The sequence below is a fragment of the Drosophila navojoa genome, chromosome 3, assembly GCF_054131105.1.
Source record: "Drosophila navojoa isolate 15081-1374.11 chromosome 3, UAZ_NAV_1.0, whole genome shotgun sequence".
In the NCBI taxonomy this organism is placed as follows: Eukaryota; Metazoa; Arthropoda; class Insecta; order Diptera; family Drosophilidae; genus Drosophila; species Drosophila navojoa.
The window spans coordinates 13878516-13903899 of NC_142891.1; the positions used below are offsets into that span (position 1 = coordinate 13878516).

The following is a 25384-nucleotide window of genomic DNA, read 5'->3' on the forward strand; positions in this document are numbered from 1 at the left end:
TTAAAACTGCTTGATAGTATATGATGTCGCCATATCTTTACTCTGGAGCATAGCGACCCAAATGCGTTAGATTAGATTAGTTGATTAAACAATAGAACTGTGGAAACAAAGCGCAAGCTGCATGACACAATTCAATCAGGCGTCGCATCGCTTGGCGTGCAGCATCCCAATCAGCGGCAATTTGAGTGGTTCCAGCGCCAAAGCCAACTACAGCAACAAAAATAATGCGCCCCCCCTCTGGGGTCGGTTGGCTAACAGTTCGTTTGAATGGAATACGCGAACGCGACCAGCGAAATTATAAAAATAGATTCGAAATTTGTAGTGTTCGGGCAGGCCAGAGTAGTTGCGGAAAATTCGAAACTTAGCCAGAGCTTTCCGATCCGCCGTCGCGTCGCATCGTTGCTGATGTTGATGTTGTCGTTGTCCAAGTGTCGTCATCAATGAAGAGCGTCGGCCCAATTTAATTAAAGACTCTTTCAAATAATTTTCGTGTTGCGCCGCTCTGGCCGAGCGCGTTTAGTTCGATTCTGTGCGAAGCTGCGTGCGGGCGTCTATCTTTGTTTTTGTTTTTCTCATTAAACATTTTATTCTTAGTGCTCCCGAGCAATAGATAATCGTATCTTATTTGAAAATATACTAAAAGTGCGCTGCCAAGTGAAGCGATAATATATATAAGGTATATCCGATTCGATGTTTTATGCCGGAAGTGTTTTATGTGCTTACATATATAAATATTATATTAAATTACAACATTCATTGATATATGAAACAAACAAAAATTCTGATTTATTATTTTACTAAAATACAGATATTTTAAAAATAAATTTAAATTTTTAAATATTTTAATAATTTTATAAAATATATATTGGTTACAATAATAAAAAATATACAATTTTTTGACATGTTCAAAAATGTTATAGCGAAATTGGAAATATCATTAAATATTTATAAACGATATTTAAATATGTATGTATGTATGTATGTATGTACGTAATTAAAATATACAACTTTTTATACATTTTTATGAAAACATATATATTATATAAATAAAATTAATAATTATATAAAAAAAATAATATTTAAATTTGTTATCCATTCCAAAAATAATAGCAAATAATAGAACATTTATAAGCGACATTTAAATAATAATCATTTAAAATGAGTAAAAAATATGTTTGTGTATCTATAATATAATTAAATTTTGTTTACAAATATATAATACAATATATTCATTTTTTATTTTTTATATATAATATTTAAAAACTATATATACATATGTATATATTTGTATCTTTAAAAGATTTGGAATAACAAAGTAACAATTTTCATTGAATAGATACAAATCAATTAAGTTTATATTGAATACATATATAGGCGTTTTGTGTTTCCTCTTACTATCTAAATCGCGATTATGATCTTCGCTAATGATAATGATCACTACAGAATTAATGCTGTGACCTCATGCTTAGCCATTGAAAATCTAGAGAGCATTTACCATCTGGCACTCGCTTCCAATACCCGGCCGCCTCGTCCCGTTCAGTCCAGTTCAGCGTCAGCTGTAAACATGCTCTACATTTTGCAAAATATACTAAATAGAAGAACATTTTTTTTTTTATCGGCTTGCTGGAAGCCGGAGAAGAAAAACACTTTTGACAAATTCATGATGTAATTAATTTCCTAAAGAAAACACACAGAAAAATTGGCACACCCAAAATAAACAATAAACATTTAAGAGTGCGCTGCCGTAGTGCTACTTAGAAGGCGCAGCCAGTCGATGTACCTAATGACTATCTTAATACCCTGTGCAAAATTGTATAATTTAATGTAATCTATATGAGCAAATGCAAAGATGTTCAATTAGTGATATAATTTATATGAAATCTCTACTTAGCAGAGTATATTTAAAAATTGCTCATTAATCATTTTCATTGATATATACGGTCTATATATTTGAAAAAATGTCTAGAATTATACAGCGTTTCTTAGTTCAGCTTTTGTTTATTAGCAGAACTTGAATTTCTAAATTTTGTTTTTGTTTTTTTTTTTTTTTTTGGTTTTGTGGGGGCGACATTGTAGAAATCTTATTGAGGGAATTTCGCGTGAGATTAAAACTTAACGTAAATAATATATGTGAGTGTATAAGATAAGAATATATGTATATCTGTTATATATATATACATACTGTATATTATATTTATAAGAGTATGCTTGCTTGTTTGGCCGCGCAATGTCAAAAAGTCTTTCCGTTCTATGCTCTCGCGGTTGTTATGTACTTGAGGGCTAAGCGAGAATCGTGTCAAGTTCTTTGGGCTGGCTGCTGGCAATTGTTTTCGTATGCTCGTTCACAAAAAGTAAAGAGTATATTGGTTTTGTGCAGCTATGTGGAAATTTAGACTTGAAGTTTGGAATACAGAGTGTAGAGGGTGATGAGCAGCCTGATGGTAAAAATAAAAGTAACCCACATTTAAAAAATATTTTTGTATACTCCATAAAGGGTGTATAAACTGATCTCAATAGAATAACCCCTTTAATAATCAAGTTTTACATTTTTTGATAGCTCCAAGATAAGATAAATAAACTGACAATCATATCTCAACACAATCTACAATTTTGTAACCCATATTTGAGAACCTTAACTAAAAGATTTTCACATTCTATATCATTTATATACTTTCACAGTATTCGCAAGTCAAGCAGTCGCAATGCGTGCAAATTTCATTTCATGCCCTATGAAACCTAGCAAAACGAATGAAATGGAAATCGAATGTTTATAAGGAAGCAAAGTTTTTAGGCCATGGCCAAAGATTTTCTAATTGAATAAAACGCATCGAGCGCCAATTGGAATCTGTGTACATTATAATTCGAGCAATGAGAAAATATATAAAAATAGTATTTTACAGTGCTCAATATGGGATAGCAATATATTCATACTTTTATCGGATACAAAGTCCAAATATCTTTGTACTTCCCTTAGCCATTTAATATACCTATATATATCCAGCTATACGGCACATGTTTGTGCTAGGCTATAAAATTTTGATCTCAACACTATAAGAAAAGTCATATTTTAATAAAATTCTTCACATGTGTTTCGCATTAGGCTGCAAGGGCACATATTGATAGCCATTATGTGCGTGTGTTCACTGTACTCTAAACCATCTTTTATTTACATTCACGATCATATCTGAAGAATACAAACGACGGATATAAAATTGTTTACTGTTTAAAAAAATAAATATATAATTTATACACAGAATTTATGTTTACATAATATTATCAGAGATGATCATAATGAGGGTATCTAGGCATTTTGTGAACATAATTTTTAATTGAAATCTCATACTGAAACTTTAATATAACAGTTGGAGATCAATATTCATAAAAAAATAGTTTTCATTATTTGATATTGATATAAATGAAAAAATATATGATATATAAATATTACAATTAAATTTTTTAAATGTTGCTCTTAACGGCTTAGCTTCGCTCATGCCAGTGCTACAACGTATTCGGCGGAACTTCACAGACAGCTGCTTAAGACTCGTAATGTTCCAGCCTAAGGCGGGGTGAGCCCTGTCTAGGTTAAGCGCCTTATATGATAATCGTACCGTAATGGCTCATTAAACACATAAAGTGTTTAAAAAGTCTAAGTGGGTAATTACTCAGAAGCTAAGAATTAAAAAGCAATACAAAATAACATTGTTAAGAGAAACGAATAATGATACCAAGAAACCGAAAATTTGAATAGAATATACATATATAATTGTTGGGTGTATAAAATATATATAGAGCTAAATTATACAAGAGAACGCCTTATTAAACAAATAGGACTGCCCCATCAGATATTTGTTTTATAATAATAATAATATTATTATTTATTTTTTAAATTTTGTGTTTACCATGAAGAGTAAAAAAAAAATTGTAAAAGAAATAATATAAATAATAATAATTAATAGAATTAATTAATAAAAACATTTTCTTACATTCAATGAAATTTAAATTTTATATATTTCTATTTTCATTGTAATTTTACTACATGGATTTTATTTACATTTAAATATTATTTAATTGATTTTTATTTATATTTAGTTTCCATTTTATTTATCTAATTATTTTTTTTATTACCTCTTTTTATTAAATTTCATCTTTAAATGTTTATTTTTAGTTTATTAGCGATATTTTATTTTTATTATAATTTTCATGATTTTTTTTTTACTCATAGCCACAAAAGGTATAAATAATAATTTATTGATAATAAAAAAAATATATATTTAAATTATTATTTATGTATCATTATGTATATATATATTATATATATATATTATACAAAAAAATATATATTTAAATTATTATTTATGTATATATTATTAGTATTAATAAATATATTTTTTATTGGATCCGCTATTAAAATGATTGTTGAGGACTTCAACCCAAATGCTTCCGCACGTCTTCAGGTTCAATTTCACACTGTTTCATTTCATTGTTTCAAGCACTAAGCACAGCTAGCTCAAGCAGGGAGCGGGCAGCGGAGAGTAAGCACAGGGCGCTCGATGCTCTCACTCTCACAGCCGCACCTCCAGCCGCTGCTCTTGACAGTGTTCGTCGCTCACTAATACTAATTCCCTCTCTCTCTCCCTCTCTTCTTCCGCAGCTCCCCTTTGCTCAGCCCCCTTCCGCCGCTCTGTCAGTATGAGTGCAGCGCCTGCTCCAGTAGCGTCTGGCGCTCCACTTGAGCTCAATCTGGGCGCCGAGATCTTTCACAGCATCGCATCCGCCGCGGCCGATGAGAATGTGATTGTATCGCCGCTGCTGCTGGAGGCGACGCTGGCGCTGCTCTACCTGGGCTCCGATGGGACGACGGCGGAGGAGCTGCAGCGGCTGCTGAAGCTGAAGCAGCGCTTCGCCAGCAATGCTAAGATGGCCAATTACTATGCAGCCGAGCTGGCTGCAGCCACCGGCGATCCGGACACACGCATCCAGCTGCAGAATCGTTTGCTGCTGCAAGCCAGCGCCGGCGCGAGCATCGCGGATGACTTCCAGAAGATTGCCCAAACGTATTTCCATGCGACAGCCGAGTGCCTCGACTTGCAGCAGTCCGAGAAGCTGCGCCGCTACATCGCCGACAGCATGCTCGCCAGCGTGGGCGGCGGCACCTGGCAGCAGCCGCTCCAGGTGAACGTCAGCCAGGTGGCGCAGCAGCTGCTGCTGCTGCTGCTCGCGGCGCGCCTGCACAGCAAATGGTTTCTGCCCTTCAGCGCCTACCGCACCGGCCTCTACGAGTTCCACAACTCCACGGGCGAGCCGAAGCCAGTGCCCATGCTCTTCGACGACGACATGTTCGTGAAGTACGCGGAGCTGCGGGAGCTGGACGCGCGTGCCATCGAGCTGCCCTACGAGCATGCCGACGAACTGGCCATGCTGCTAATCCTGCCCAACAGCCGCGACGCCTCGGCCCTGGCCCAGCTGGAGGCCCAGCTGCGAGCCGTCGATCTGGCCGCACTGCAGCAGCGCATGCAGGTGGAGAGCGTTCAGGTGCTGCTGCCCAAGTTCTCCATTGACTTTGAGTGCAGTCTGCGGCAGGCGCTTAAGCAGGTGGGCAAGCTAACTGAATATTCATTTTGGCGAGGGCTGTTGTAATTGAATTTATTTGTATTTGATTTACATTAACCTCTTAATCAATCCTCGCCTTTAATATACGTTCCACAGCTGGGTTTCTCGGAGATCTTTGAGAGCTCTGCCAACTTCAAGCACCTGCATTCAGTTGCCAATCAGCCAATTGTCGATGTGCTGCACAAGCTGCGCATTGACCTGAACGAATCGGGCTCCGGCTCCGAGTTGCCGCCGCCAGCAGCAGGTGAGTGCAATAGACAGGGCCACTCTGGTGTCGGAGAGTATTCCATACATATACTATATTTCGTCATTTCTCTTCTTCTAGGCTACAAGCCGATTGTGATTAGCAATTCGTCGCGTCAAAAGTTCTTTCGGGCGGATCATCCATTCTACTTTGCCATACGGGGCGAGAAGTTGACCCACTTTGTGGGGCATGTGGTGCGATTTTAGTGGCCATGATGCAGCCACATAATAATAATAATAATAATGTACATCAGTCATATTAATAATAATAAATTAATCATATTTCATATATACTCACAATGGATTTATAAATAAAACAAATTGGGTCTTCCTTTCGATTTTTTATAACAAGAGTCTTGAGTTTATTCAAAGATATATATATAGTATATATATGTATATATATATATGTGTGTGTATGTATAATTTGTTGTTGCAGAAATAGTTCTGTAATATTTGATTTTAGTTATACAATTATTGTAGTTTGTAGAGTTTATTTTTGGTTTTGTTTTTTGTTTTTAAGGTCTAGGAAAATGTTAAATGGAATCAAAAATCCGAAGCACAGCTGTGCCCACCTCGATTTAGCCTAGGCTTACTTATTAATATTACCATAATCGGTTAATTTTTATCAATTTTTGTTTATCTTTGTTGCAAGTTGCTTTTGTTTTCATTTTGTAAATCTAGCTAAAAATGTTTTTTATTTTTGGTTTTTTATTTGATTTAAATTCATTTAGATGATTTGAAGATTGATTTGAATGTCATTTTACAGAGTTGATTCGATTTGATTTTTGTTCTGATGGCATTCTTATACATATACATATACATATATCCTTTGCAGAACTAAAGAAACTAATTATGAAATAAATAAATTAGAGCTATCCATTTAAGCACTAATAGTTGGCTATTTACAGTTCGTTCGACTACTCTATTTACACTGATGGGTTTACGGGGCGCCCTTACAGCTGGCTGCTCTGCTGCGCCTCGTCGCACTTCTTGACCACCACGGCGGGCGGCGGCGGTGGTGGCGGCGTTGCCGCATCCGCATCCAGGCAGCCCCGGTTCAGCAAGTAGTCCAGATCGTGGCTGATGCGATCCAGAGTCGCATCGCCGGCCGAGCCCTTGCTGCTGCTGTCCACTCCGGCGGTCTGCGTGGACGGCGTCACGGATACTGTGCTGGTGGCCGTGGTGGTTGTGGTGGACACCACCGCGGCCACCATGGTGGGCAGCATGGGATCGAAGGTGGTGCGCGACGTTGGCTCCAGTATGGTCACGCGCTTCTGCGTCTTGGGCGTGGGCAGCGTGCTGCTGGACAGGAGGGCGCCGGCTCCACTCAGATTCCCGCTGATGGTGGGTGGCCCCGGCCCGGGCCCCGCCTGCATGCTGAGCAGCAGGGGGCTGGGCACAAAGTCCACGTACGGATTGTGCTGCAGCGGCACATACTGAGGGGGCGTGGCCGTGTGTATGCCAATGATGCTGTCTGCAAGTGCGCGATGCGGTTAGTCATGGCAAAGAGTCGCGCCCCAGTCACGCCCACACTTACCTGCTGCCAATCCCTGTAGTATGTCCAGCGTCTCGACGCCCACGAATTCGTCGCATGGCCCCGTGGCATAGTGTGGCTGATGGTGGTGCAGCATGCGCCTGCCCAGGCTGCCCGTGAGGCCGCCCATTGTGTAGGCGTCGTACGCATAGCCCAGCCCACTGGGCGCCTCAATGCCAGCGCCAGCTCCGCCGCCGCCCCCTAGCAGAGCACAGCAGCGCGTGGCTGGCGAGGCGGCCACCGTCAGCGGCAGCTGCTGATGCCCGCCGAGCAGCGTCTCTGCCGTGCTGCTTACAATGGCCGCCTGGCAGCGCGGCGCCGTCGAGATGATTGTCAACGGCAGCTGCACAGCCCCGGCGGCTGTCGTTGACAGCTCCAGGCCCTGCTTCTGTTGCAGCGGCGCGGCGCCCGCTCCGCTCGGCCCAGCTGCGATGACTACGGCTGCTGTGCCTCCTCCTGCTGCTGCTGCTGCTGCTGATGGGGCCAGGCACTCGCTCTCCTTCTCCTTGTCATGGTTCATATAGACTGCGAATGATTGGACAAATGTGGGTTGCGTCAGTTGAGTCGGTTGAGTCACTTGAGAATCGAGAGCTCGTCTCATTCGACACGCGACACGCGACCCTCGATGGCGCCTTGGCTACTTACAGCTCAGTGGACTATTTATGCTGGCCGTCGTCGTCGTGCAGTAGTTGTCGTCCAGGCTGGTCTTGCTCGTGTTGAACTTGGTCTGCTTCAGCGAGCTGCTCTGGCTGCTGCCGTTGCTGCTCAGGAATGGCGGTCCACGCAGTTGACTCTCCGCCTTGAGCACGAAGCAGAAGAGAATGGCAAAGCCCTGCAATGAACAGATATTCCATTGGTAAAAGAACTGCTAAAAATAAATTTATAGTATATCGGTTTGTAGGCTGTGATGGTTAATTTATAAACTTATAGAGTCAGCCAAAGGCAGGCAGGGACAAAATTGTGTAATGCAATTGGTATTAATTCGATATGTGATATATTTTCAGGGGCTTAATAATATCGTTATCTGAGAGATATGTATATTCAGCAAAAATTGTACATATGTATGTATATAATAATAATAATAACAATAACACAAAAGCATAATTTCTTTGATTATTTGAATTAATTAATTTAAAAATATATATATTTAAAAAAAAAATATTGTTCCTATTTTATGTCTAATTTATAAAATATTTAATATATGATATATTTTATAATTATTATAAATATATAAAATAAAAAATATATACAAATATATCAATTTTAGTATTTTATATTTGTTATATTTAACTGCAATATATTTATATATTTATATAAGAATAAAAATATAGATTTCCTAAACAATTTTTTTCCCTTTAAATATTTTTCAAAATTTTGTTGAACATATAAATTTTATATGGAGTGGTATATTTAAAATTGTATAGACATTTATCAACCAAGAGTCCCATTAGGTAATTTTTGAATTTCGTTGTCTCTTTTCATATATAATTGCCTTTCGGAATTCTCCAGTTGGTTCACATGTTACGCGCTAACTAAGCAATTAAAAGTCCATTATAACAGGAACTAGTATTGCTCTGGGCCCAACAGCTCCAATCAAATGCATTTTGGGTTTAGTCTTCAATTGACACAGGTGCTCAGCAAACACGAGAAAAAAGGTGCTCTTTGTACTAAACTTAGTCGATGAGTAAATCTGATATTAACTAAAATATATCTGTTGTATCTGATATTAATTAAAATCTCTAACTACAAGCAGATAAATATTTAACAACTAAAAATCCTGTAAAAGATTTTCAGTTTGCTTGATTCATATTGCAGAATATGTCGAATTTTTCAACAAGCAAAATTAAATTAAAATTTTGTTTAACGAATATGATTGATTTTAATTGTTTACGTTCTATATATATATTTATATATATATTTTTTTTATTATTTAAATAACTAACTTCAACCCAGATTTGTTTGATGTTCAAAAATCTTCCTTCTTATTTACTAAAAGTTATAATTATTTTATATGTACATATTACATATTATCCTTCTGAAGAGATGAAACTGGTAGAGTAGGGATTACCCAAGCCCAGCAAACCGGTAAAATTTCAAACTCGAACTCGGTTAGGTATTTTCATATAAGAAATATAACAAAAGGGGCAAACTTTTTAATAAGAATTTCTTAATTTTAAAATTAATTTCATGAATAAAAAAATTTGCTTAAAATATTCGCGAGCTTGAGAAATGTTTATTAAATTAATTGAAGAACGATAACATGAAGGGAACTTTTGAAAAGCGCCTGCATGATCTCTATAGAGTTAGCAGACATATACATATAAATATGTATAAGTCTAGGAATTCAATTACCCAACATTCTACAAATGTAAAGTTCCTCAACCATAAGAAAAAATAAAAGACTAATAGAAGCAATAATATTAATTTTCTTTAGAATAATATCTATCTAGGGAATCTTTAATCAGCTCATCTCACACAAATTCGATCACAATGACAGCAGAGCCAATATCTCGGTTTACTTTCAATGACTTTATGAGCTTGTCAGTTGTGCTGTACAATAGCCTGGGCATACATCCGTATGATTTGGCCACCAGGACGGGATTATCGACTCGCTGGCTCTTGACTATTTTCCTCTTTCAAGTGGTCAATCTGAACTTTGTGCTTGGATTGGAGTGCGCCTTCGTGTACATCTCGTTCAAGAACAACGATAACTTCGTCGAGTCCTGCATGGTAATGGGCTACATTGTGTTCGTGATCGTGGGCGAACTGAAGATGGTGACTGTGTGGCTGCGGAGAGACCAATTGAATGATCTGATGATCGAAATGGAGCGCATCTTTCCCTCGACTGATGCCGAGAGCCAGCGACAATATCAGGTGGAGCGCTATCTGCGCCGAGGTCGCATGTTCACCAAGGGCTTCGCCGGCCTCTACCTGCTGCTCATCGCCACCTACAATCTGTTTGTGATTATTCAGTTTCTGGTCAAGCGCTATGTGCAGGAGGTGCCCGGCGCTTCCATGGCCATGCCCTACACATCAGTGTCGCCCTGGGGCGTGCACAACATTTGGGGCTTCTGCCTGATGTATTTGCTGCAGTCCCTGGCTGGCTACACGTGCACGGCGGGCCATGCCTCGAGCGACATACTCATCTTTGCAGTGCTCATTCAGACCATCATGCACTATGACTACTTGTCGAGGAGGCTCACGGAGCTGCTCATCCAGGCAGGACGCGTCAAGGATGGCTACCAGAAGGATCTCAAGGTGCTGCAGCAGCTGATCGCCTACCACAACCAGCTGCTAGGGTGAGTTGCTGTCGTTGTCAAGGCGTAGCCACCCACTCCTTGATTTATTCTCTCGCAGCTTGACCGAGGTCATCAATCGGGTGTTTGGCTTGCCACTGCTGCTTAACTTCATGTCCTCCTCGCTGATGGTCTGCTTTGTGGGCTTTCAAATGACCATCGGACTGAGTCTCGATGTCGTCTGCAAGCTGGCTGTTCTCTTGGTGGCCGAAATGGCCGAAATCTATTTGATATGCTACTTTAGCGATGAGCTTGTAAATGCCGTAAGTTCCACTAATTCACAGATACCCTTATACTACATTTAATTTTATATTGTCACATATAATATTGTAGATTTTGTATCATTGAATAGTTCTACATATATTTTGCAATTGCAGAGCTTCTCTGTCTCCGATGCTGTCTACAATATGAACTGGCCAGACGCTGATAAGCGATTCAATAAGATGCTCATCATCGTTGCTCAACGCGCCCAGCGACCCGTTTGCCTCAGGGCCACTGTGTTTCTAGATGTTTCAATGCCTACTATGACAATGGTGTGGGAATCACAAGGAGTTCTCATTGCATCCAATATTGATTGACTTCCTTTATTTATTTGCAGTTCCTGCAAATGACCTACAGGTTCTTTTGCGTGATTCGTACCATGTATCAGTGAAGAGATGAGACCAGTTCAGAGCGAAAGAAGCCCCGAGATGGCATTAGCATTGGAGTTACTTAAAATCTTTTAAACTCGTATATGTTAAGTTTTTACAGTTAGCTTACTATATGGCTTAAAGAGCTGACCGTACTTAAATTTATATTTATCAATATCTATATATTCATATATTCTACTATATTTTGGCTATTAATAGTTCGTCTTTAGTACTTTTGTTTCTTGTTCTATAAATTGTAAAAATTTATTCAAAGCAATTCTGTCAATTAAATAAATAATAAAGTTATATTACTTTGCTTCTTGGATAATTATTATTTGGGAGTTCTTCTTTTATCCCTTGTTTTGTGTTTGATATCCATATTCTTAAATAATACATACATATTTATGATTATTCGTAGCTACAAGAACTCTCTATTGATATAGCTATCTGTAACCTTTCAAGAATTGACTAGTTCAACCCTTAAAACTTAAGTTTGACATACATATGTATGTAACTCAGGATGAATAAAATTGCCCTAATATCTATGATGTACATATGTATGTATGTACGACTACTCTCTGCGAATATTTAGTCTATCCAAAATCAGAAATATTGCTTCATCTGCTGGCGAGTTTACCTCCAATTAAATACTTTTAATGCCCAATTGAAAATACTACAAAATTTGCATCATATTAGTATCGATTTCAATGGGTTCATTCAATTGGACAGCTGTCATTTCTCAGGGTGCCATAAAATTGACATTGACATTAATAAATCAGAGGCCTAACGAGTAATTGGCACAAATGACTTTATTTGCAAACAACAATTTGACGAGGAATGACAACAATAATTTGACGAATTAATAATTAAAGAACTTTAACCGCAGCGCGCTTCTAATTTACTCGTTAGGTAGCAATATGTAATAAGCGTTCATAATTAATTAATTATAATGGACATTTTGTTTAAGTCTAGCTCGAGAACGATGTACATACATAATTTAAAAAAAATAAATGAAAATGCTCAGAATGCTCTAAGAGTGTCTGCTGTTGACCTGCACCCGGTAATGAACTACAGTTTCAAGCTCTTCTCCTATATGCAAAAAATGTGTACATATGTATGTATGTACAACGCAAACGACTGCAAAACGCACACATGCGCACGAATGTATGAGAAGAAGAACGCGCCTTACCTACGGTGCAATTTATGCTGCGACTGCGTCTAAGCACGGCCTTGCAAATACTAACAGCTGAACGTTTTCTTTAAGCTCTGTTCGCCATATGAGTCGAAAAAATCAAATCATATTCCATCGCTCTCGCTCTCACTCCGAACAACACGCTTCGCTTCTTTCTTTTTTCGTTGAGCGCCTCGAGTTGAACTCTTTTAACGAACGATTAACGTTCGCGCACAATGAGACTCAGTAGGTGAGCAAAGACTCAATGCAAACTCTCTCCACATTTACATTCCCACGCATATACTCAATACAAAAGCGCAATTGATACTTGCATACATACCAACACATACACAAAAGACTTTGCGCTCCATATCACTCAAGCAAATGGACGAAGAGCAGTCAGAGCGCAACAAAACTAATCGAAACGGTGAAAGCCGATCGCGAAAGAGCTCGTTAAAGAAACGATGCAATTGGTTGATCTTTGAGTGTGAGTAAAACAAACACACTTGCGTACGTATGGTGTTGTTTGCAGACGTGTAAGTACATATGAATGCATTTGTATTTACATTTGTACCTACATTTGTATTTATGGGCATATTAATTAAGGTTTTATATTAAAATTTCACATTTTATTTTATTTTTTTTGTTTATTTTTTTTAAGAAACCGATTTCATTCAAAAGGAACTTTTGGACAGGGTACATCTATTTAAAAAAAATTAATTGATTAATTAATTACAAATTTAGATGTCAAATGCTCAAAATTCTCTATGAATAATACTAAAAGTATAAACGCAGTTTATTGAACACGTACATATGTGTATATATGTACATATATACATAATAGGTATGTATAAGTTATAGCAAATCTGTCTGTTAGCTTGTAGCTTAGCATTTCGAATTTCAAGCATAGCCTCAGCATTATTTGAGTAGCTTGTTAGCGTATTCTATGTCCTTCCCCCTCCCTAAATACTGGACTCGTATAATTAGAGGACATTTACGCATATATAATTAATTTTGTGGTCTTCATAAATGGTCAAAACAGAGTTTTGTGGTTTTGACAAACAGCCAAAAGAAAGCCATAAATAGTGGCTATACGTGAAAGTAGCTCATCAGTTAGTTTCAGCCAAGAGCTCGAGTGGAATAGTTGAGGATATTAGCCTAGTAGACAACATGCCCGGGGAGTTTGCCACCTTCAATGACTTTATGAGTTTGCCCGTGTTCTTCTACCACACGCTGGGCGTGGATCCCTTTGAGTCGCCTAGCTTCAATAAAGTGCCCAGTCACTGGCTGTACATTGTCCTTCTGCTGAATCAGTTGAACATGAATTTCAATTTCCTAATGGAGTTCATCTATGTCGTGTTCTATTTCAATAAGCCCGAGCATATTGTTGAGATTTGCATGACGATTTGCTATCTGGGCTTCGTCCTGGTCAGCCAGCTGAAGACGGCCAGCGTGTGGCGTCAGAAGGACAAGCTGAACGATTTGGTGGCCGAGCTGGAGTCAATCTTTCCAGCTGCAGTCCGCCAGGAGCAGGACGACTATCGAGTGCTGTACTACAAGGAACGTTGCCGCTTCATCTTTCGCTCCTTCAGCGGACTCTTTCTGGTGCTCGTCGTCACCTATAGCTTCTATACCTATGTGCGTTACGCCATACATCACTGGCTGCTCCACGTGCCGGACTTGGAGAAGGGCATGCCCTTCTTTCCGACATCGCCCTGGAACTATCACGACAATTGGAGCTACTACCTCATGTATCTGCTCCAAGTGGGAGGCGCCTACACTGCGACCACGGGCCACATTTCGGCGGATCTCTCAATAACCGCCGTCAATACGCAGCTAGTCATGCATTTCGATTATCTCTCCAAGTCCCTGGCTGAGTTTAAGATCAAAGCAGGCAGCGAGCCCGATGGCTATGCCCAGGACTTGGCAGCGCTGCGGGAACTGATTCTCTATCACAACAAACTGTTGAGGCAAGGCTCATGAGTAGATTTCGATTGGGATTTGACTTACTACAGACTCTAAACTTTTACAGACTCTCGGATGTAATGAACTCAGTGTTCGGAGTGCCTTTGCTCTTGAACTTTCTCACCTCCTCGGTAATGGTCTGCTTCGTGGGCTTTCAGATGACCCTGGGCCTGAGTGCCGATCATACGGTCAAGCTGGCGCTCTTCATGATCTCGGCCATATCGGAAATCTATTTGATTTGCTTTTTCAGTGATTGGCTAATTGCATCGGTGGGGGAATATTGATTCTGATCGATTTTAATAATAATTAATAATAATTTGAATACCCTATAGAGTCAGGGAGTCACTGCCGCTGTTTACGAGATGAATTGGGTGCCTGGCGATACGCGCTTTACTAAAATGCTAGTTTTCATCGCCAAACGTGCCCAGAATATCGTTTGCCTGAAGGCTACAGTATTTTTGGATATATCAATGGAGACTATGACTATTGTAAGTACATAATATTATATGCCACGATGACACACTTTTTACAACTAATTCCATGCAGTTCCTCAAAATGTCCTATAGATTATTCTGTTTGATACGCACGATGTATCAGTAAAGCTTCAATCCGATCTTGCAAAGGACTTTTATAAAAAAATTTGTATAGGATGGCGTAATATGAGGTATAGTATAGTACAAGCTATGGTACGGGAAGGGCAAGGGCACGCTAGAGCTTTATCGCTTTTATTACAAACTTTTAAAATATATATTTTATATAGAAATGAGAGATGTTCTTTATGAACATAAAAAATTTGTAGATATTTAAATTGAAATATTCAAATTCAAATTCAAATTTGCATCATTCAAATATCTTATAGTAGTACAAAATATGAATAGTAGTAAAAATATATTTTATATAGAAGTTTTACAAAAGAGTTCTTGAAAATAAATAAAATTGTACTTAAAAAAATTCTATTCTAATCTTTCAGCATTCGAATATTTAACGTCTTTAATAAAATAAATATAATAATAATATATATATCTTAAACAGATATATATCCATAAATTCTCATTTCGCATAAATATAATAATAATATATATATCTTAAACAGATATATATCCATAAATTCTCATTTCCCATCTCTATCCAATATTAACCAATAAATCGATTAGATTACCAACTAAATCTGTCTTTAATCGGGTGGATTTACTGTTCCATGTTTTAGTTCCTACTAAATGATGTTGCTCAGGCATTCAAGCTCTGAAATTTGCAGCGAAATTAATTACATAATTAGAGCAGTTCTTCCCCTTCCCCAGTGGATCCATTGCAGTGAAGTCAGTCCATGGCCTAATCGTGTGGTCTGTTGGCTATGTGCGTGTGTTGCGGTCCTTTAAATGTTGTTATAAATAATTAAACATGAACAGAGGCCGACGCAGCCGACTCTCTGCCGATGCCAAATACCAATTGATGGCCATATTAATAGCCCCAGCTCGGACCGGATCTGGCATATGTGGGAGTTGGCTCGCAACATTTTGCCCGCATTTGCATTTGCGTGTTTAGGCTATTTAAATATTTCGAGTTACGGCAATCAGAATCATGGATAAGTGTAATGCAGTTTACATAATCAATTCATAATATTTATATTGCGTGTGCTTTATTTACTTATTTACGACGAGTTTATATACGCGTTGCATTATCAATATGTTTGTAAGAGAATTTAGATTTATTTTAGAAATATCATTTACATTTTAAAAACTTCTGGAACTATTTTGGATAATAAAACTAAATTGAATAAGGAATAAATTAATAAGATTGCTTGAAAAATATAAGGAATATATAATATATAGAAAAATATATATAATAAAAATAGGTTTAAAATATATTATTTTAATAATAATTTGATGAATAAAAATTAAATTGATAATTAAAAAAAATATTCATATGAAAAAAATTAAATAAATACAAATTTTAATTCTTTTACAAAATGAAAACAGTATACAAATATGTAGATAAAAAATTTTAAGGTTTTATTAAACAAATATTAAAAAATATATAAAAAATAACACTAAAAAATTAACAATAAATAAGATTTATTGGCTTGTCTTTTAGTAACATGAATTATAAAAAAAAATATTTATATGTATTTATATATTAATATATATATTTTTTATTTTATTTTATTTTATTTAATTTATTATTATTTTTTTTTATTTATTTTTATTTAAGTAAAATATATTAAGTATAATATTATAATATATTATTATTAATATATTTATATATACAAAATAAATATATGAACTCTGCATACAATTAAAGCAAAGATATTCTAATTAATTATTATACGAGCTTTTATTGGTATATTTGCAAAAAATATACGTATATAATTTTAGCTGTTTTCTTATGTTATATAGCACATTTTCAAGTAATTTTGTTTACTAAAACATAAAGAAACTGGCTCAAATCACATGAAACTAACTCCCGTCAAAAGATCAAAAGAAACGCAAATAATGCAAAATACAAGAGATACATGGGCCAGGCAGTTGCTTTTAGGTAAATGACTTTGCTGAGCCCAAGTGCACTTACCTAATTTACAAACTAAATGAGCGAAAAAACAAAATAAAAAATACATACAAAATAAAAAAAAGAAGAGAAGCTCAGCGAATGGAGTCGATGTCAAGTGCTAAGTAAATATACATAAACAAAAAATATATAAAAGGGCTTCTCTTAGCCACTTTGATAAGAGGCAGAGCGACCACAGCAGCAGCCAGGTAAAAGCCTAATGCAGCCAGTGAAAGTGGTTAAGGCGGTTGCCCAGGAGGCGTGTCGGCCGCTGCGCCAAGTGTCTCAGTTGATTCTGCATGCATAATTTGTGAGTCGTGCGTAAAAATATGCAGGCTTTGCACTTTGATAAAATATGCACGCGCCATAAGACGCCGAGCTGAGAGAAGCTAAGCCAAGGATTTGCCAAAGATAATAAACAAAAAGAGAAGCAAAGATACAACACTTTGCATAAGTGATGCCAATCCCCTAATAGTTTTGTTGACAAGCGACAAGTCGAGAGGTGGCGCGACAGGACAATATACTTGTCGCCACTGGCATAACTCAATCAAGCATACGCACTGTGGCACGCGCACGTCATCTGCTCGGTTAATTAAATACGAACTCTGAACTTACCAATATTATGCACGATATGCCAAACGGATATGCCCATAAAGTATCCGGCGTTGAGTTGACGTACACGATGAAGCAGCCATCGGTGCAGAGTTTTACGAGCAGCAAACCGCCAGCGCGATAAAGTAGGCCAAGTCTATAGAAAGGGAGAGACAGAGAGAGAGAGAGAGTTAAAGAGGGAGAGTGAGCGTGGTTGAAGGAAATTAAAATCGCTTTCATTGGGAGTTGTGTGCGGACTCCAGAGCCGCTTGAGAGCTGATTTTATGGATTATGCTCGTCGTCTGGTCGCAGTTATTAACATTTTCAGCTTGGACAGCAAAAGGGAAATTAGATTTTGGGGTGGACCAAAAGCAAACTAAAGTCTATATATATATATTGAGAAAGCATTATCAATGCATTAGCTAATAGTAATAGTTGTTTGTCAGCGCAAAGCTGAGCAGGATTCGATTCATCCTCGTCCTCGTCCTCGTCCTAGTTCTCGTTCTCATCCAAATACTTACCGCCTGCGCAGCGCCATATTGAATTTGTCCAGCGGATGGGCATGCACATTGCGATTCTTGTGCCACAGCCACAAGAGCTTCTTCATTAAAATGACAAACAGCGCACAGAAGAGCAGAATGAACAGCAAATCGATGCAAACGAACAGAATGAAGCTCAGCGACGGCGACGGCGACGGCGATGGAGTTGCCGATGTGCCGGAAGTGAATGCCGCGGCATGTCCGGGCGTAATCCAGCCAACGGATGGCTGCTTCTCCTGCTGCCGCTGCCCCTGCTCCTGCTGTTGTGGCCAAGTCAATGCCGCAGCTGTCACAGCGGCCAAGTTCGCCTCGCTGCCAACTGTGATTGATGACGCTGACGTGGCGAGAGCATTGGCCGACGGCTCAGCCAGTGTGGGAGCTGTCTGACGTCTACCAGTCGCATTGCCCAGCAGCGCCTCCGACTCGAGCAGTAAATTATCGGCATTGAGCAGCGTATGCGTGGCATAGTAGACGCCGCCGTCCTCGCCATACTCCTCGCCTGCTGCGTCCGTCGGCTGCTGCCTGCCGCCCCTCCAGACCAGCTCCGGCCACCAGTGGCGCGGCCATTTGCCTATGATGCTGCATATTAGCGGTGCGGCAATGGCGAACAGCAGCGGAAGCAGCCAGCTAATGCCGATGGCGCCGCGTATGCCCGCCGAGCCGCTAGACAATGGCAGCGAGGAGCCGGCGGCAGATCTGCCCCGACTCGGCGGTGGGTGATTCCGGCTCTGACTGCGACTCCGACTGCGACTGCAACTCGAGCCATTCGCCTCCGGAGACTGAGCGCTGCTGATTTGCGTAATATTACTTAGACTCTCGCGGCGCTTGGACGCCGCCGCTTGTTTGGTGGGTGTCGGTGGTTTGCTGCCGATTTGCAGATACTTCTTCGGCACCAGCTCCGTGTGTATGACCAGCGCAATGGCAATCAGCGTGGAGATGCCCAGCAGGAGCAGCGAGGCCAGCGAGCTGCTGATTATGGCATGCCAGTTCTGCAAAGAGGAAATTATGAGGCGCATTAATAACGCTCCAGTAAAAGGGAGATTGGCAGCCACTTCGTTGCAACATCATTATTTTTAATTAAATATAAAAAGTTGTCAGCGCCTTACAGCAACAGCAATAGCAACAGCAACATCTATAGCAGACAACACCAACAGTTGCTGTTATACCATTTACGACCCAGCATATATTTACTTGACTGTTTTTTTTTTTTTGTATTTATGTATTTCACAGCTATTTACTGGGATTTCCCGCTGCTCTGTCAGCCGTAAAGATGACATCACAATTTGACGCGTGCCTCGAGCATAAATTATTTCATTACAATCCCAACAAATGACTGGACATCACTTATTAAAAAGTTATAAAAAAAAGTTGTGGCCCAGCTTTGGCCCAAATGGCAAAATGTTTTATTAGCGTTATAAAAAGGAACATAACACTCGACGAGCTGAGATTTTCTCAGAGTTGGGTTTATTCACGCGAGCCTCTAAAAAGTTCCACACGCATAATTAATTAAATAAACTATGCATTTTAATTAAATGTTAGAGAGCTCTAAATTGTTTTAATTACGAGCTTTTCTCATGCCAAAGAATGTTGAACTGCTTGCGAACTGCTTGCTACTGGCAAAGTGAACTGCTTGCTGCGGTGTCCGTTTTAAGATTTGTTTCAAGAGGTTAATAAAGAAATTAAACGAGATTATATATTTAAAAAATTTCTGTTTGCGTATGTAAGAAAAATTAAAATAATTATATTATATTGAGTACAACTTTTGTTGTTGTATTTTTTGATCACAAATTGATAGATTTTGAAGTAATATAAAATCGCGAGCAAATATCAAAAACTAAATTACTTTAATTTTGAAAAATAAATTTAATGAAAAATAATTTTTGAATATACTTAATTAATAATATAATAATATAATAATAATATAATAATAATTATTATTAAATTAAATCACTAAATGAATAATAAAAATATTATTAATAAATTATAATTATTAATTATAATAAAATTATTATTAAAACTACTAAATAAATAATTTAAATCAATTATATTAAAAAATGATAACAATTATTTGTATTTAATTTTTACAACTATTGAGCACATAATATAAATTTTATTCAATAATAATAAAAATAATAATTATAATAAAAAGTTGGGTAGGGTTTTTACAAAAATATATTTTTAATAAACGTTTTATATACTTTGTTTATTTAAAAAAATATATAAATATATATTTAACAAAAAAAAAACCGGAAAGTTTTTTATATAATGTAATTAATTAATTATATAATGTAATTAATTAGTTGCAGCATATTCTAACAGCTCATCAAATAACTGACCTCCATAACTGGAATCCAGAATGTAATGCCATTCCCCCTGTCTCCATGCTTAAGCCACAAAGTTCATTTTACTCCACTCACAGCCAGAAGCCACAGCGCATGATTTCATTAGGTTTTGTCATGTCTGGGTTGTGCTTGTGGTTACGTGGCCAATAACCACTAAGCAAATTGCAAGCTAATAGACATTAAATACGTGTACGACCCTCTGATATTGAATTAGAATATAGCATTCAGAGATTTCTTTTTCTGCTTACAGCGCAGCTGAGCTGTGGTTGTGGCTTGAATATTGCAGCCGCAGTTCATTACATTAACAGGATTTCTCTTTCAACACACACACACACACACACACACACACACATACACCTTCACACATGCATTGTTACAACTGTTGCTTTTTGGCTTCTTGGAATCCTGAGCGTGGAGGTCAGCGACTTTGTTGTCTGCCCCGACTGCAGTAAAATAAATTTGTAAACTTTTTAATTTTCAATTCGCAGCGCGAATATTTTACGGCGTCGCTTTGTATTTATGAGAAATTATAAGTTAAGTGCGCTTAAAAGCTTTCGTCTGTCTCGCTCGCTCACAGCCCGCTCTCTCTCTCTGTCTCTCGTGGGACTCGCTGGCGTATGCGTTATTTATTATGTTTTTTAACCGGCGCTGCAAATTGTATTTATTTATACACAAATACATTTGCCATGAGTGAAATGCAAAAATATATACATATATATATATATATATTAATTTGATTTATTGTTCGCGCTGACATGGGCGTGGCAGTCGAACGTCCGCCCACCCGTTGTGACACGTGTCCTTTCGAGCAACATGAAAATTCCATATGTCTTTGCAGCGAGTTGCACGTGTTGTGCGCTTCTTCTTCTACTTTTATTTTATTTTAATGTTAATTTTAATTTACACTTGTTTCACATTTTCATAAATTTGCACGCATCTGCTGCGCTTTTGGCATTGAGCAACTGCCCGCTGGCCGCCAATTCGTTAAATTGCGTCAGCTGCTCATTAAGAGCTGATCTCAAATGGCGAATGGAATACGTGGCAAGCACGAATACACACATCTACACCCACTCAAACACACACTCATTGTCTATCGCTTGTTGCTGACTCTCGTGCCACCGCCAAATTGTGACAGCCAGATGCCTCAGGGCTCGCACTCGGAAGCGTTTGCTTTGAATTGCACTTGAGTCGAGTCGAGTCGAGTCGAGTTTTGTGCAGCCATTAAGTAGACCTCGCTCACTTGACTAGAGCACTAGAATACACTCGCACACTTGTACACACACACACACACACACTAGCACACCCTCTTCCGTTTGAAACTTTGTCTTCACTCTGCTTCACGACGTAGTTTTGACGATTGTCCATAAGTTCGTATACCCTGTGCGCAGCGGGAGTGGGCATATTGGATTTGTGAAAGTGTATGTAAAAGGAAGGTGCCATAAGAGATAAGGTATATAAGATATATAAGAGAAGCATACAAGAATTGCAATACCAGCTCTCTGGAAAAGTTCAGGGTATTTCCCAGTCACCCCATCCCAGCCCAGGCACTGTAACTTCTTTCCCTTGTTTCTCATCTCTTTTTATCACTCATTCTCTCTCACTCGCTCTATCTATCTGCACGACTTTTCCCCCTCCGTTCTTTGTCAACTTTTGTCGGTTTTTCTTAACAAACATTTTCGATTGTGTTTTCAGTTTTTATTGTCGCGCTGGCGTTTTATTTGTTTTTCATTTATTTATTTCGCTCCGGCTCTGCTCGCGCTTTGCACTACGGCCCAGTTTATTACTAATTCAGAAATGTAACATCTTGTTAGAGATTTTCGCATCGTCGTTTCACTTTGCTGTGCTCGCTCGGTCTGGCTACCTCTGGAGATTAGGGAGCATGAATTTGTATATTTTGCTTAGACGCGCACTTTTCGCTTTATAATTCAAAAGATTTTGTGGATTCTTTTGGGACTGAAAGGTTCCATAAGGTAATGAGTTTTTGACGGCTCTTCGGACCGATCTCAAACATTTTGTATGCCCAGGGTCTTTGCAAATTGAAAATTTGCGCTTTTATTAATATTTATTTCGACTTTAGTGAGTTGATTCTCTGGAGAACTGTTGTTGGTTGCTGTTGGTTTTTAATTTCCTTTCATTCGGTGCGACAGGCCAACAGGTGGGCGAGCAGCTCAGCACCTCAGCTCTGTTATTTCATGGATTTTGTGTAACGAACTGTAAATTATAATATTTACAAATCCCGGGCCCAGACTTCGTACATTTATTGGCGCATTATTTGCCAGACGACAAGCTAATTTCTTTTTGCAAATGATGTTTATGTTCATGATGATGATGATTGTGATTGTGATTATGATTGGACTGGGGAGAATTTTGGCAGATTACTTTTCATGAAAAGTGGAATTCATGCTTGGATTCCTGCGAAAATTTCTAATTAGAATATTGTGGAGTTTCTAAGCCAACAAAGCATTGATTTTTATTTAGGGCTCGGCAAATGGCTTTTTGTTGTAGTTAACAAACCAAGAATAAAAGAAAGGGCTAAGAACTAATTTCAATTTGAGTTTGCATTTAAGCAGCGGCCTCTGCTTTGTTGCACAGTGTATATATGTAGGTAAAGTGTAACTCAATCTACATTTTTACTATGCATCGAATAAAGTTGCATTTATTTTTCTTTTTTAATATATATTTTGTGAAGGCTTCATTCGGTTTTTGGTTTCTTTTGTTGTTTTTTTTTTATTGCTTTTATTTTTGGTTTTGCCTTTATTTCAGTATTTATTTCCCCGTAATTAAATTTTTCGCCTCGGTCGCCCATTTGCGGCAGGCGGCGCTCGTGTGTGTGTGCAAGAAAGAGAGAGGGTGAGAAAGAGAGAGGGTGAACCACAATGGCAGCTTTTGTTTTAACGCGCCGCGCTTAAAAGTATGCTACGCATTTTTCTGCATTTTCTGGTTTGAGTCGAGTTTTTAATGGGAATTGAAATCAAATTCCTGTTATTTCACAATTATAATTTTTGATTTGATTAAATTTGAAATAAACACGAAAACTCTTCACTTCTGTTTGCTTTTGCTCTGAAGACCTGCTTTTCATGTTATTCGTGTTCAATGAGCTGCTTCCATTTATTAAATTTATATTGAAATATTTATCAATATGTATTTCTACTCACCTCCGGCAGCATTTTCATAAAGCCCAACAGATAGATGAGCATCACGCTCGAAGTGGAGATGCAAAACTGCATTTTGAGAAAGGTGACGGCACACTTGCGATTGCACCAGATGGGCAGCAGAATGAGGAAGGCGCAGCAGCACTGCAGCAGGCAGAGGGCGCAGCTCACGATCACAAAGATGGGCCGCTGGGGCGTATGCGACTGCGACGACTGAAATGAGATAAAATAAAATAACATATGAGTATATAAAGTATTATTATTATTTTTTATTTGTTAAAAATTCTTAAAAAAAAATTATTTTAAAATTAATTTAAATAATATTGATATATATAATAATAAATATTTTTTGTATTAATTATACTATATATTACATTATATTATATATTATTTATAGCATATATATTGAAATATGAGCATATCTAAAATATATATTCACTTATAAAAATATTTACAAATATAAATAATGTGTTGAAAGTCTTTATTAATTAAATGCAATATAAATTAAATATATATTTGAATTAAACTCACAGTTAATATGATCTATTTATGCATGTATATATTGAAATAAAGCAAAAATAAATATTTAATATTAAATGTTCTCTGCAATGCCATAAAAACTCATTCAGTAAGTGAAATTAATGAAATTCCATGAAATTTTTAAAGCTGAATTAAATACACATGATATATTTATAGGAGTGAATATTAAATGATATACAAATTAAAATAATATAAGTATGAAACATTATGCTATCTGAGTCAATTGGCAAGTCAACATAATTGGGATTAAATGCAGAGTTCAAATGTCTTTAAAGTGAATTCCCAATACATATTTATATTTTTGTATGTAAATATTGAAAATAATCAAATGTAAGCAATGTGAAAATAAATATTTAATATTAAATGCATGCCATATCCGATTTAGTTGCTTAGCGCAAATATTTGGAATTGTAACTGTGATTGCTCGCCTGCTGGCAAATAATTGCATGCTGTGAAACTATTTCTCAATTTGTGGCTTTGGGGAATTGGGTTTCGAGTGATAAACTTGGCTAATGCTCTCTGACTACTTACGTGTGGTTGCCTCTTGGTCAGCATGACCACATAGGTGCCGGAGAGCGGGCAGATGCAGCGGGTGATGTTCTCCATTAGATGCTTTGTGATGCAGAGATCCGAGCGCCAGGTGGAGTCAAAGGATGCCTTGTAGTCGTGCCTGGGCGACAGATGGGGCAAGTTGATATTACTGATGAAACCATTGAAGTGTTATCCAACTAATGCTTACCCGCAGACGGCGACCCAGTCGCCTGCTTTGGGCACACTTTCGTGCTGGAATATAATCTCCACGTGGCCGGCTTCAAAGGACAGGTCGAGGGGTTCGCGGAAATTGTCATTCGAGCGATTCGATTGAAACAGCCAAGTTTGAATGATGCGCGAGGCCAGCACATAGTCCGAGTCCTTGGGATCGCTGCAATTAGAGAGGAGACTTTAGTATAAAGGCAAAATATACATACATAACTAATTAAAGACTAACAAATTGGTTTTGCTTAGTCACAAATTATGTAACAGTTGCTATAAATGTTTCTATTCTTGCTTTCGGCTTGTACAAGTTGATATTTATAATCCTCTTTTCAATCCCAATGCCATCTACTATCTCTCACATAATTTTGGTATTATTTAGTACATTTAATATACCAGAACAGCTGCTGATTGTCATGCCTCAGTTGCAGTTGCCATTCGGTATTTCAGCTAATCTTATCAAGCAACGCAAGGACGA

At 38.0% G+C, this 25384-nt stretch overlaps 4 protein-coding genes across 4 annotated transcripts in view; 3 read left to right on the forward strand and 1 right to left on the reverse strand.

Annotated features, from left to right (window-relative positions):
- The first annotated feature begins 4630 nt into the window (after positions 1-4630).
- Spn31A (Serpin 31A) lies at positions 4631-6144 on the forward strand. Its single transcript, XM_030384527.2, has 3 exons — positions 4631-5592; positions 5707-5854; positions 5936-6144. Exons 1-3 carry the CDS (start codon positions 4690-4692, stop codon positions 6058-6060), a joined length of 1176 nt encoding a protein of 391 aa, XP_030240387.1. The 5' UTR covers positions 4631-4689; the 3' UTR covers positions 6061-6144.
- A 132-nt stretch (positions 6145-6276) lies between these two features.
- LOC108658133 (uncharacterized) overlaps positions 6277-25384 on the reverse strand; it is a 143867-nt gene continuing 124759 nt past the window's right edge. The window contains exons 13-20 of the mRNA XM_089256884.1: positions 24893-25075; positions 24685-24823; positions 23617-23826; positions 18102-19108; positions 17605-17737; positions 8033-8219; positions 7391-7912; positions 6277-7327 (exon numbers count right to left, since the gene is read on the reverse strand). Of these exons, the coding sequence (XP_089113010.1) occupies positions 6807-7327; positions 7391-7912; positions 8033-8219; positions 17605-17737; positions 18102-19108; positions 23617-23826; positions 24685-24823; positions 24893-25075 (2902 nt within the window). The 3' untranslated portion in view covers positions 6277-6806. The remainder of the gene's footprint in view (positions 7328-7390; positions 7913-8032; positions 8220-17604; positions 17738-18101; positions 19109-23616; positions 23827-24684; positions 24824-24892; positions 25076-25384) is intronic.
- LOC108658292 (odorant receptor 67a) lies at positions 8987-11456 on the forward strand. The gene is made up of 5 exons (XM_030384487.2): positions 8987-9042; positions 9838-10686; positions 10745-10946; positions 11061-11216; positions 11282-11456. The coding sequence occupies exons 2-5, from the start codon at positions 9878-9880 to the stop codon at positions 11333-11335; spliced, it is 1221 nt and encodes a 406-aa protein (XP_030240347.1). The 5' UTR covers positions 8987-9042; positions 9838-9877; the 3' UTR covers positions 11336-11456.
- Positions 13496-15084, forward strand: LOC108658132 (odorant receptor 67a). The gene is made up of 4 exons (XM_089257854.1): positions 13496-14453; positions 14516-14717; positions 14781-14936; positions 14995-15084. Exons 1-4 carry the CDS (start codon positions 13654-13656, stop codon positions 15046-15048), a joined length of 1212 nt encoding a protein of 403 aa, XP_089113980.1. The 5' UTR covers positions 13496-13653; the 3' UTR covers positions 15049-15084.